We start from the raw sequence: 14,233 nt of genomic DNA on the forward strand, positions 1-14,233 counted from the left end.
ACCCATGCGGCGGCGTCTGTCGCACAACTCGTACCGAGAAGCCCTTGTATGGAAGAGTGTTCAGCATTGAGACTTCCATAAAATTTAATTACCACGCGCTACAGAGTCCGCTCAGTCGACCCATCTCGGGGCTATTGAAATCGTTTCGCGGTAACATGGCAGGATTGGTATGTTGAGTAACATTGTAGGTTGCGTTTTGCTCATTTAATTCTCAATCACTCATTTCGATGAACCATTTACTGATAAAAACAACACGATAAACGAACCTTCAATTTAGTGAGTTTCTTAAAACAGCAAACACGATCGTAACATGCTATTATCGTGGTCAAATCTGCGGCCGTCCAGTTATGCATCGGAAAGCTGCCAGAAAGGGAAACTCTCTTTGTACACTTTACCCACTCGAGTGGCTTCGGTTGTAGCTTTCCCGCCGAATACAATGTATGGTTCAGGTACGATATGAATGAAAAGCACCCTCGCCATCCGAGCCAGTCAATGTGCGTTAATGTAGCCGCCGCACGAGAGCGTGCATTGACGAAAAATACTCCGCGATTCAGTTCAGTTTCCGATAACCGGTTTGCCGCGACGTCACCTTCACCAGCGTCACTGCTGCAACCGCATAAGTGATCGTTAGTTCCCTCCCCCCCCCCCCCCCCCAGAATCGAACATTGAAACCGCAGCTAAATGTACAGAAATCTTAGGTTTTTTTTGCGCCACCACAAACTATTATACTATTACTATTTAGATTCAGTGTGGGGGGCTATTATAGAAGCATCGACTCATTTATGAGTGAGCGGTCAGTGTCTTACAGGAAAAAGGCTTGGCTGGACTTGATATAAACTGTGAGCTAGGTCATGGTGATGCTGGTTGACAGCATCAACCGGTAGGATTCTTGCCATTATTGAGGAGTAGTTTGTTGTTGAAAATCGTACTTAATATCCAAACTTTAAGGTATGAAATTTCCCGATCAGTGTAGAGATCGTTTGATCTATTTTGGTTTTAAATCTCTGAAATATAACGATAAATAGAGTAACACACTCTGAATATCTACTATTTTTTTGGCTTTCTACTAGTTTTTGTATTACATTTTCTAATATTCCATTCGAAAAATCCAATTAGGAACTGGAAGTCCGCGAGTAAGTTTTGGTTTTTATTCGGCCAAACATAGAGAAGAAACTCGTTCACTCATGAATAAGAAAATACTTACACTACCCGCCATAAGTTTGGAATCGCTTCACGACACTAACTATTGCAACATCCGGAAAAGTGTAGCATCACGTAAAATGGGTAGATTTATGTACCTCTATCTAAAGAGTTGCAGTCTTCAGCGAAGTTGTTCAAGATTAATCTATCTCGTGAATCCGACTGCTTAAAAAATTTTCGTTTTAAGCAAAATTGTTTAAAAAATCAAGGGATTTCATTTGGTGCACACTTTGTTTGGAAATTCAGCCGCTACGCGCTGCTGGTAGGCATGAAACCCAACCACTTGAAAACTTATGAATTTTAAGAAAAATGTTTGGAAGGATAAGGGCTTCTTATTGGTATTCAGTTTAGTATGTAATTTAAGCGTTAAGTATTGTGCATATAGTTTTGAGTATTTTTAACTAAGATTATTTTCTGGATCCAATCACTTAGAGAACTTGCGTTCTTCAGGAAAGTTGTTCAGAAGTTTCAAGGGCTTCGGGTTGACTAATACTGCTTTGCAGACGCTGTACATACGCTGAATAAGTTTTTCGAGCGTCTCTTGTGCCATGTTTCCCTAAATCTGTTGCAGGCATGTTTGCTCATCACAAAGCGATCCAACAGTATTCAAGTCTAAGGGCTGAGCAGCATGTTTATCAATTTATTCCGTGCAGACTAGCACCTCGTAGAGGGAAATTCCTCCGCTAAGCTGTCCATTCACCAAAAGCCCTTGACCTTTTGTACATGTATCCTGAAGACCGCAAGCTCTCTAACTGGTTGGATTCATGAGATCAACTTGGTAAGGTGCCATCCACATACCACGTGGACAGCTTTGGGGGGGGGGCTGTGTGATGTCCACGGTCTATACAAAATTTTTAGAATTAACATGGGCAGTTGTCCGGGGAGTGGGAATCAAAATCGTTAAAAATCTGTCCACGTGCTATGTGGATGGCCCCTTGCTATTATTGAGTTGATGTCCAATTTTGATTTGCACGTGTATCCTATTCTGACACCACAATTCGAACGAAGTTTAATATCGTAGAAGGATTTTCTGTCCATATGCTAGCAGAACTCAGAAATCCTGTACAGAGTAAAGGGGCTCGTAGCCTCAAGGTTGCAGAGCCTCTTTGGCAAGCGAATGTTCGAACTGCTACGCATGGGTATATTCTCAGGCTCCCTTCCATTCTCTATAAAAAAACGTGTAGAGGGAAAGGTAAATGTATAGAAATCCGTCACTGACCACGGTGATAAGAAAAGTACCTTCCTTGCCCGTTATAGTCGTTAGAGATGCAGAGGTAAACTAGGTCTCTGGCAACAACGGTTGTAACACTTCTATCTTTTCTTCCTCAATGATCGTGAGGACGTGGCCGGCGCCGCACTATAAGATTTCAGGCGGGCAGAAATCGGAAGACTGACTGTTGCTAATCTGATTCTCTATATTTTTTTATAGAAAGTAGACACTTCAACTTAGAAAAGATCTAAATGTCAGGACTGTAGCAGGTACTATGCCTGAGATATCGAGATATAAAAATGAAGAATGGTAAAAAATACGCTTTCATTTTCGAGGAAAAGTAAAACTAAAAAAAGATGGTCTCGAGGTACGATGCGGGCCTAACAAGCCAGTCGTCGTAGGTTCGAGACTCGGCTCGGGAAAGACTGTTAGTGTCAGTAAAATCGTAGCGCTAGCCCAGCAATTTTCCTGTACATTAAAAAGTTAGCTGCGAAGTCTGTGTATAAATAAACAGAAGGTCAAGTTCCGAATCGGAATGTAGCACCAAGGCTTTGCATTAACAGAATAGCTATTGAGTGTATCATATTTTTTTCGAACGTTATTGATTGGGCTTTCAGGAAAAAAACTTGTGGTTTGTGGTTTTATGGGTCGAAAAAAAAAGATAAAGCATAACAAAAAAAGAAAATGAAAAGGAATAACCATCAAGAATTTTGTATCAATGAAAACAATTTTTTTCGTGCTTCGATATAACGTAACTCGATATAATGTAATTTTTAGTCCCTCTAGGAATACACAGAATCAAAAATATTGTTTAGACACCCTGATAGGCATATGAAAAACTACGAGGCTATTTTGTCGGCTGCTGAGCGATCTCTGGAGTTTTGAGCAGAACTGAAGCACAAAATTGTTTTAGAATCGCTGTTCAATTCACATTTTCTACCATTTCTCCGGAACGCCTTGACCGATATTCACCAAACTAGACATTAGAGGCACTCAAAGCGTATGAGAAATGGGAGGGCAGCCACTGAAAGTCACACACTCTCAATACGGGAGAATAATAGAGCAGAATAGAATAGGAGAGAACAACGTGAAAGATGAAGTGTTTTCCTGCTATTATTAACGACACCACTAACTGTGCAAGTTCAGCCAACGATCAATTCAACAACTGCTTTTGAATTGTTATTCATTGCATGACATGAAAAGTAGGGTACGAATGGAAATTGACGGAAAAGTAGGAGGTTGTATCCAAGACACGACTGCATAACTGATGTAGAACTTCGCACACTATTAACAAATGCATTGTTGTAGGTGTTTCATTGATGAGTCATAAAGTCTACTAATGCTTGCTTTGTGCTGCTTCAACAGTGGGGGAATAAAGACACTGAAAACACGAGCTGTAAAAGCTGTTTCACATTCAGTAAATTAGAAGGCCGATACAGATTTAAATTGCTAGTATCCAGCACAGATTGCTCGCTTGAGTTGTCGAAAAATTATTAACCTTCAAATATCTCTTTATTTGCCTTGAGAAAGGCATTTTACTGCTCAAAATTGGATTTGCTGATGACAGCCTTTATGCTGCCTCAGTAGTGGGGCAATAACGGCAGTCTGACGACCCACGCTGAGAAGTGAGAAGAACATCATGTGCATCATGTTGCAATTGAGCAGCTGGGAGACGACGAAATTCTGTTCATGCTGATTGATTGAATTGACTTCAATTTATTCCTGTAAAGTCGAATCAATCACCATTGTTAAGGCGTTCTAACAGAACAGAACAGTTTGTTGTTCAAAATCGGTTATGCTGATCGAAGCCTTTGTAGTGCTCCAACAGTGGGGGTATTAGGTAAATAAATAAAGTAAATTTTTTGATCGCGTCGCGACAGTATTTGATTGCTAGGATCCAGCACAGAATGTTTGTGTTATTGTCAAAAAATTATTAACCTACAATTACTTGTTTATTTGCCTTGAGAAAGGCATTTTGTTGTTCAAAATCTGTAAAAACTGTTTTCGTATTTAGTAAATAAGACGGCCGCGACAGATTGTATTTTCCTGGATTCAGCACAGAATGTGTTGTTGCCAAGATAAAGCAAAACTTTATTGCGGGAAGAAGGCCGAAGCCCTTAACTGGTATATCGAGACGTTTGGTGCTACCTCGCTGCTGCTTCGATACGTGATGTGATTTGTTTACTGGCGCAACCCGCTGCTGCTACTTCCGCAATTCGCTACGATGCGGCTAATTGATTAAACTATTCTGTCGATGTTCAACAAGACTTGACAATTTTCAATAGTACAATAGTTCGCATAATCAATCAACACTTTTCTCCATTTGGATGGATGCGTGTATAATTTTCCAATCAATTACAGCAAGAATCAAGGAAATCGGTGAAAAACAAACCGATTTATAAGCATGTAAAAAGGGACATTTTCCGTCCCATTTTCGTTATTAGTTTTCCTATTTACATCCCTATGTGGTAGGCTAAAGAAAAACGTAGTTCTACGTCAAAAAAGCTGTTTTCACACATAGTAAATTTAGATTGCTAGGCTAGCTGAATAGCACAGCATGCTGTTGTTTGCCAAAATAAGACCAAGCTTAATCGTGGGGAAGAAGGCCTAAGCCCTCAACCGGCAATCCGAAACGTTTGTTGCTACCGCGCTGCTGCTTTGATATGTGACCAATCGGCAAATGATTTTTTCAAGCCGAAAGCAAATTCGGCAAACTAGCTGATACTGGCGCAAACTGCTACGCTACGGCTAACTAGGTATGTCGACCTTTTTAGGGAAAGCCAGCAAACGACCAATGAGAGGACGTTATTTTCATTTCAACAAGGCTTGACAATTTGCAATAGTGCAATAGTTCGCAAATTCAAACAACATTTTCCTGCATTTAGGCAGATGCGTGTATAATTTTCCAATCGATTGCTGCAAGAATGAAGGAAATCGGTTGAAAACCAACCGACCTATAAGCATTTGAAAAGGGACAAATTTCGTCCCAGTTTTTCAGTTTACATCCCTGTGTGGTATGCTAAAGTAAAACGTAGTTCTACGTCAAAAACTACCAGCGCAAAATTTCAGCTCAATAGTGCTCTTTCGCAGAAGTAGGTATAGGCAGAAAAACAAATTCCGTCCTAATAGAAAGACAGACATTCCATGAAAACTTCCGCTGCATAGTCTGATATACATGGTATGTTCTTCCAACATTCTTTTGCCGGAATAAAGTGCTGATATTAGACATTGTTCCCCATGTTCCACTAAACGAAATTCGAGGGTCAAATTATTCCCACACATTATATTGGCACTCTAATGAACATTATTACTGAAAAATATTGATATAAATTTAAAGATCAGAAGCTCTAGGGGGGGTGAAGAAACCAAGTGGTGTATTTTTTTACCGAACTGTGCGCTTAATTACTACACAACAGAGCTCACTGCAGTGCTTTCCCTTTAGCATATATCGGATGAGGGGAGCATCTGGGTAGGAAAGTAGATTGCATTGCTTGCCTTGTATTTCATAACTAAACGCATATTATCTCTTCGGATGCTATCGAAGATAACTCTCATTAGACTGATTTATCACTCTTGTTTCGCTCAGTTGTGGTGTTAAGCAGCAAGTGTATTAGTTTTCCCGCGAATGGTAAAAACACAGCACAAAGCAGAATGAAGAGATTCTTAAGTTTTAGGGTACTAGACTAGCAAACCCCAGGTAAGTCATTGTTTTATCTTTTTTTCGATTTAAGCAGTACATAATTCTGAGGTTCAGGCTCCAGTTTTTACCCCAGATTACATGTCGCTCTTTTTAATGCACTCTTAATACGGATATTCCATTTTGATTCCTGATCCAACCATATACCTAGAATCTTAGCTATGATGGCCAACATGGTATACCATCGACCCTTTCTTGTTTGTATTGTATATACCTGAGGAGAGTATATTGAAACACATCCCTACACTAGCTATCTGAGTTTTGTAGTCTGAAAGCTAAATCGTCGCTCGGTCTACTACCACTGTTGAGGTTTTTCAAAAGGTTACCTGAAGAAGTTCTTTGCTGTACGTCGACTGACCATGAGGCGGTTCAAATAGGCCGAGACTCTGCTAGTTAGGGTGCTTCTTAGGTTTGATTGGAAATTTTCTAGTTTACATACACATCTTCTTACGTGCGACGGAAGCAATAATCATGTTTAAAGGATTCATGAATTGAAGCCTACTCTCCTGCATCATTTCGCAAATGAATTTTCTTCTGGCAAGAACTACTATATGGTCAGCGAGATCACTCACCACAAAGCATTGACAATCACGGAAAAAGTTATCAAAAACCGGTTTCGAGAAGTGTTCCTAAAACAACTCTATTTTGTCGTGTTCAAAGTACACATAGGAGATCGCAGTATTCGGCAATTTTTTTCTTTCAAGTTTTTCCATTCAGCAAAGTGAAGGGAAGCAATCTTACAATGAAAATCAGGAAAAATATTTTTTTATTTAACTGTTGGGAGATTGATCGAAAAACCGAAAACCGAACCGAAACCGAAAAGTAAAGCCTTGTTCTATGAAATAAACTTGCTAAATACATTGAGTACATAAAATCAATTTTTACAGTCAAATCTAAAACGATCACGATTATCGAGTTTAAACCACTGCACTGTGGATTTTCAAATAAATCTTGCCAACAATTTTGAATGTCATGAAATTTAATACTTGGATGTGTAGAAAATTGGGAGTTGTTTATTGAAACGGTGGTTGAAAAACCAGCTCTACAATGTGTATTTCGTCATTTTGATATTATTTTCTGTATTTTGTCACCTTCAAAAAGGCCTAACTCAAAAATGTATCATACTAAGATTTTAAATTTTTTACCAGAGGCTCGGGACGTAATAACGAATCGAATGGTGTACTCAGATTCTCTGGTACATTTTTTTTAAATAATGGGCTATGGGAGCAACGTGCGACGTATATTAGCTAATATACACAGTACACACTCCCATTTTTTAAGATTTAGCGATAATTTCAATACGGGTCCCCATAACTCACTTTGACTAGTTGAACAATAGTACCGACAACAGTCGTCGTGACATCTCTGCTTTCATATTGCTTCAGGACTTAGTCACAAGGTCAACGAAATATTTTTGAACCAGTTGAGAGTTAAGCTGCAGAATACTGTCCTACAAGTCATAAGGAGCGAGTACATGTTTTTAGAGCTCTGAATACCGTTTAACTGTTTGAGAAAAAAATTGCAATTGAGAGGAATAAAAACAAATCGTACGAAATTGGCAAATTTGAAAAGTAATAAGATTTTAGAGACAACATGTCGACTTAAAATGTACAGATAATCGATCTGATATTCAAAATTGTATAACCATAGCTTGCAGAAATGATATTTTTTTCGGTATTTTTTGTTACTATCCACATTACCGATTAACAACACGATACGAGAAAAAAACCATACCAGTGAAATGAGTCGAACAAGATAATATTTATATAACAATATTAGGGACTATCGGAACACCATTAACGATTGACGCTGTATGTTATATAACACCGCACCTATTGACGCCAATCACGTCGAACAGGTAGAGAACAATGCATCTGCGCTAGGAGCCTAATCAATTAACCTACAAGCCGACATCGTCTTTCGCCTTTCACTAGAAGGATCGTAAAAAATAATCACCCATAAAACTGTGTGCATCGTGGCAGAGTTTAGCAGCAGTAAAACCACGGGCAGCAAATTATAGGATCACGATTGCAAAACATGAGAAGCTGTTTAATCTTCTAGTAAACAATTAAGATAATTGGCTTCGCTTTCCGAAAGCATATTTTGTGAAGTTTTATCAAATATACTTTTCAAATGCTTTTATGGCTCCTCTGTGTGGAATGCATTCAATGAACTAATTTAAAATATTTATGTCTAAACACTCACCTGTACCTTAACTGGTTCCTTCGGGCGCTCCCGTGGTGGAGCTTTCTCTGGGCACTTCTCGAAAATCAACACCCGCTCGGCTACCGAACCGCGCGACAGGAACGGCCGGATCGGGCTCGGAATGGTCTTCGCCTGGAAGTCCTTTTTGTCGTCCGGCGCCGTCGGCCGGCCAAAGTCTTTCGGCAGTCTCGTGGTTGCGACATTGCGGGTGAAATTCGTCGACAGCTTCTGCTGCTCGTGGATTTGGTGCAAGCTCAGGATCGGTATGTGATTCGGTTTCATCGGTACGCCGTTCCAGTGCTTGACACCGGCCGGGTTGTTCTGCCCATCGGGACCAGCGCCGGCGCCGGTGCCATTGGTACCATTGGTACCGTTAGTGCCGTTCATACCGTTGGTGTTAGCAATCAGATTAGTGGTGGTAACCATGTTCACCGGAGCTGTACTACTGTAACCGTAGTCGGGAACGTCACGATCTGTGAGGGTGGAAGTAATCACCTCCGGCAGTAGACTATCGCTACTGTTCAGTACGGTTCCCGTCTTAAGAGCGTTGATTAGTCGTTCTTCTTCGCGTATTACCTCTTCTAGCAGAATGGAGGCGTTCTTTCCACGAAAACCGGGGTTGCCAATGTTGCTACTAAGGCCACTGTTACTATTGGTGATGTTGTTGCTATTACTACTAGTACTACTACTACTGCTGCCGCTTCTGCTGCTGCTGTTGATGGGACCACTATTTGGACTTGACGCACTATGGTGATGGTTGACTTTGTCGGAATTGGCTTGCTGACCTGCTGCACCTTTCACTACACGGTTCTTCAGCGGCCAGCTAGGAACATGGTTCAACAGATGCTCCGGTTTGACCGGAGTTTGAGGTTTTTCGCGAGGTCTCTCGACGATCGTATCTTTTAGCACATCGGGCACGTTATTCTTGTTTAACGTACTGTGGTTATTATTATTATTGTTGTTGTTGATGTTGCTGCTGTTGTTATTATTGTTATTACTGTTGTAGCTACTAAGGTTATTGTTCACTTTATTCACACTGGCCCCAGGTCGAATGTAGTTGGGTTTGTTGACCGGGGAGGTGCTGAGATTTTGTGCACCGTTCTGTTCGAATTTTTGCAGCACACTCTTGATAGCCGAGCCAGCGGTTGGCGTTCGTCCGGTAGATCGCTGCTTTTGGGCCGCGATCCGGGCTTTATCTTCGTTCACGAACGAACTCACCAGCTGCTCGAGACTGTTGTTGGAGAGCTCGGGAGCTTGCGCTAGAAGTTCGGCAACCCCGGAAGCGGATGATTTTGGGCTCACACATGCACCGGAACTGCTGCCGGAAGTTAGTGGTAAAGAGGACGATGGTGGCGATGCGGAAGAGGTAGTACCGGTAGGACTCAAGGCTTTGCTGAAAGCATTCTCACCGTCCGTCGTCGGCAGTTGGCAGTTGAGGATTTCAGTTGGCGCTAGGCCACGAGCTTTCCATGTCTGGTAGATAGCTTCGGCGTGATCGGAAATCTGTTTCGCGATCGCATCGAGGTCCTCCTGCTGCTGCTGATGGTTGTGGTTATGGTGGTGATGGTTCGATGGCTGACCTTCGACGACGAAACCGCGCACATTCGACGAAGGCGACGAAGCGGAGGACTGCTTCGCTGTAGTCGCCATTGTTTCCGGTTTGCGGGGGTTGCAGACAAGTTCGTACGGTTTTACACACAGTTTAATTTTTCATTCAATTTTTTCCCAGCACCAGCAACACACACACGCACAAAAAATTTTCCCGATTCAGCATTTTTGTTTTGTTTTCGTTAGCGGTAGAATGGAACGAAAGAGAAAAATTATTAGAGCTTGATCTTCTTCCCCAGCTGTATTCTCAGTATGGGCATGTGTATTGGTGTGCTTCTTTGTTCAACATTAATCACAACAAACAATGCGGTATGAGCGAGAATACAGTATACACACATGGAACTTTTCTACTACTTGTTTCCGATTTTTGGTTTGATTTGGCTCGTCGAATATCATACAGATAAGATTACAAAACTTTTCTTACACATCATTATCCACATCCACGAACCCCGTAGGACACACGGCGGCACCGTTGTTGGCTGATAGATGTATGTATGTGTATATATTTTCGACTGTAGAGGTTGTTAACAGGCCTGTGCTGCTATGGCTATTGCTTTCACACAGCGGCTATTGGTGCGCCTGTGGCGCCACGCCGGCAGCATCGGACACACGCACACAAATATATATGGATGCCGAGTAAGTACTCTCGTTTTCTTCTCTTACTGTTTCGCACCTCTGCATTTGCATTGGATTAACTCATTTTCGACCAAACTTTTGCCTTGTTAATTTTCAACTTTTTGTGCTTTCAATCAAAATCAATTCACATTAGTAGCTAAAACATAGAGAGAAAAGGAGAGAAAGGACACACACATGAAAAAAAAAAAACATCAGAATTAATGGTTATTCACATTGCACGAATACACACAAACACACAAAAACAATGGAAGCAGCACGCTTTTTACGCGTCCCTCGTCTTTGTCCTTTGGCAGCAGCTGACGGACGAGAGGTTCGAGCACGAATGATGTGCGGTTTTTGTTTTTGTTGTTGTTCTGTTAAAGTGCGAGATCGCGGTCAAGGCGGATGAGTGAGAGCCAAAATGGGTTAGTTTTTTTCACAATAACACACTGTCTTATTCTGTCGCTCAAGTGGGTTTGGTTGATTGTTGTTAATTACTCTGAAAATTCTTTCTTCCCGCTGGGGACAGTTTTATTACCGATAGTTTTCGGGAAATGACTTGTCTTTTTATGTTTTTGTCAAATTTTATAACATTGATTTGGAGATGTTATTATTCAGCTGTTTTCTAAGAGTCGGGGATATCACTGTTTGGAAAATAACGAGGGCAAATCCTTTTAAAGCCCTTCACTGTTTCAGACTGTTGATTGGTTGGTTGGTTGGTGAGAGGGGCTAACACATCACAGTGTACAGTGTTTAAAAGCGACGTGGGGTAATTCGGACTCACTTATCGAGAACAAATTCTGATAATAGAAATTAAAAGCTTCATTCATTTAGGATGCGTTCGGGTTTTTCTCTCTTGTTGAAGGAAACAGATCGGAAGAAAAACACGATTTTTTCTTCTTGCGTCGATTTTCCCACTGAGCGCAAACACGATTCACTCTTCACTTTTCATTCAATCTTCTTCCTGACACGTTCTTATTTTGCGGCAGCTCGTGTGTTTCGAATCGCGCTACCAGGCTGTGCTGCTGCAGCATGGTTCACACAAGGCACCGCCACTTTCTAGAGATTTTTATTTATAGAACCACACTTTTCTTCTGCTTTGGCTCCTCGGCTCGGGGAAAATCATTCGCCATTGAATAAAAATTTTCTTCGTCTTCACAAATATTCTATCTCATTAACACTTTCGCATGCCGGAAATTACACCGGCCGTCACTATCTTTGCCTTAGTGAAGAAGAATTCCTCTTTATTTCCTTGCTGCAAATTCCACACTGCACCCCGAAACGCCCACTAGGAGACGGCGGCCGATTAGCGATACGATTCTCGTGGACACACGTCTTGCACGTAGAATTACACTCTCGCGACTAAACTCTATGATCACAGCAGCCTGTGTGCACTCTTCTCTATGATCATAGAAGGCATTGCGCCGCGATTTGCTCCCAGTCACTCTCGCGTGACTCTCTTAACACCAAATCTCCGCGAGACGTCGCGCTTGACGAGAGATATCAGTTCAAGTAGTTGTATGTAGCGACGCGGGATGAAGATTCATCTCCACAATGATCATCCTCGATCCCCAACTGACTGCTAATAATAAATGCTACATATGTAGGATCGCCACCAGTACTACATACATCGATTCTAACTCCGTCTGTCTATGCTAGCAAGCATACCCATAGCGAGGAAAACCCGGAACGTCACGGATTACGTTTAATTAACTGCGATGACGATGATGACGACGGCGGCGGCGAACGACGCTCGGAACGCACGTATCGTTATCCATGAAAGGCAAACCGACGACGGTCGACTGCGGCGGGACTGCGCTGATATATTTAGAACTGGCAACTGCAAAAAAAGAGATGAAAAAGGGCGAGATTAGCTTTCAGTTTCATCGATTCAAACTCGAACACTCGCGTCTGTATGGGGCAAAAATTATGCTACTGTTATTGCCTTACACAGTGCCAAACCAGTGCTCTAGTGAGAGTTATGTCGAAACATTGCTACTGTGCGGCCAAATGCGGACCAACGACCGTCTGGGGTTTGCCGCGTTCGACCGCACAGCTACTGGTGGCGGTCAGTTTTATTTCCTCGTACCATTCCACTGCTGCTGTCGTTGGTAATGGTTCGAGTTAATTGAAAATTGTTTTATTTTCCTCCACCGATGTGGAAACCCTTCGGAGTCGGCTAGCCTTTGCAGGGGGCCTAGCGAATCTTCGATAGAGGTTTATGGTTGCGGTAAATGTAAGCTCTGGTATTGGAGATGATTTTTCGAAAACAATTTAAGATTTTTTGGAGATTGAAAAAACTTCTTGATAGGGAAATTGAGTAAAATTTTTAGCAGTTCGTAAAGAACATGGTGGTAATTGCACCGAATTATTATTATTAATGATTTTTTTGCTGAAAGTAAAATATAAAATTTATAACACCCGTCAGATTTCAGCGATGGAGTTGCAATTATAATCCATAGCTGAATTAAACATCTTGCTCTTTTCCATCCTAGACGAAAGTTATTAAAACTTTGGGAATTGAAATTTAGACTATAGGTACATGGTGTTTTATTTATTGTGGCAGCAGTTACAATTCCAACGCACACGCGAGCGCAAAAAATATTTTGGAGATGATTTTATATTCACTTTTGTTCGAGCGTCTTGATAGAAAAATTTTCTATTTTATATTGCTTCAAAGATCGGAGTTTTCATATAGAGGGGGATGTTTGTAATGATTTCATTTTTAACTAATATTCATGCAGAGTTTATCTTGTGTATTCTACCACAAAAGCTGACATTATTGCATATTATTTATTGTATAAATAGATTTTAATTACTTTCGCAGTAAAAATAATGTAAAAAAATGGTCAAGCAACAAAATTAAATAAAATAAATCTTTCGCTCGTAAGGTTAACCTGCTTGCTCGAAACTTGCCAAAATTTTGCGGGTTATTTTCTCGAAAATCATTGAAATTACGTGTGCGAATCAGAGCTGCGATTAATCCAAGCAACATGTTGACTATGACGAGTAAGAAAATATCATCGCACTCGTTTTTTTTCACTAATGAATAGTCAGAAACCATCACAGTAAGCGTGGAGATCCGACAAGTGAATCAATATCTTGTCTCTTTTGTTGCCATTTTCGGGTTTTCATTGTCAACCGTCGTGACTATACAGAGTTCACTCGGAAACATCACTGCAATGCAAATCTAGGTGATTTTTGGAATATCAAAAATCGGTTCAGTAGCGTGATTATTTCAGTGCCAGCTTGAAGTTTGTTGCTATCAAGATTTTTTAATTTTGATTTGCTTTGTGGTATTGGGATAACTACGCAAGCGTTTGTTCTGTCATTGGTAAGATCATTGAAATGAGATTAATTTGGATGATCGATTTTAATTTAATATTTGTTTAACTAGATTTTGTTACAAAACCAAACATGACTGAGAGAGGAAGCAGAAAGCGTACGATGCAGGATATAGCATCGTCGTTCGTTTCACGGGACGGTGCAAAGGCGACATGCAATATAGAGCCACAAAGTAATTGTGTGTACACTCAAATTGAATTTGAAGTTGGAAATTTTATTCGACATTTCCGATCGCGGCATGGCGCAGCGGCTAGCACCAATGGCTTGTTGAAGGAATATGTTCCTCCAGCAAAGAAGCCACGAGTGATTGCCAAGAGGCCCGTAGCTATAGACCAGCAGCTTTTAATAAGTTG

The 14,233-nt window shown here is 41.1% G+C and overlaps 1 protein-coding gene across 20 annotated transcripts in view; it reads right to left on the reverse strand.

Moving 5' to 3' along the window:
• The window catches only part of LOC129732054 (uncharacterized), a 126,733-nt gene that overhangs the window by 46,907 nt on the left and 65,593 nt on the right, over nucleotides 1-14,233 (reverse strand). For 7 of the 20 annotated variants that reach the window (XR_008729152.1, XR_008729153.1, XR_008729154.1 and 4 more), the window contains exons 2-4: nucleotides 11,623-12,375; nucleotides 11,320-11,335; nucleotides 8,313-9,949 (exon numbers count right to left, since the gene is read on the reverse strand). Coding sequence is in view for 17 of the 20 variants with exons in the window: in XM_055692518.1 (XP_055548493.1) it covers nucleotides 8,313-9,949; nucleotides 11,320-11,335; nucleotides 11,623-11,661 (1,692 nt within the window). In the remaining 3 variants the exon portion in view is untranslated. Of the gene's footprint in view, nucleotides 1-8,312; nucleotides 9,950-10,344; nucleotides 10,693-10,785; nucleotides 12,376-14,233 lie in introns of those variants that run through there. The other 13 variants (XM_055692531.1, XM_055692529.1, XM_055692533.1 and 10 more) reach the window with 10 other exon arrangements.

Source organism: Wyeomyia smithii, chromosome 3 (assembly GCF_029784165.1).
Source record: "Wyeomyia smithii strain HCP4-BCI-WySm-NY-G18 chromosome 3, ASM2978416v1, whole genome shotgun sequence".
Classification (NCBI taxonomy): Eukaryota; Metazoa; Arthropoda; class Insecta; order Diptera; family Culicidae; genus Wyeomyia; species Wyeomyia smithii.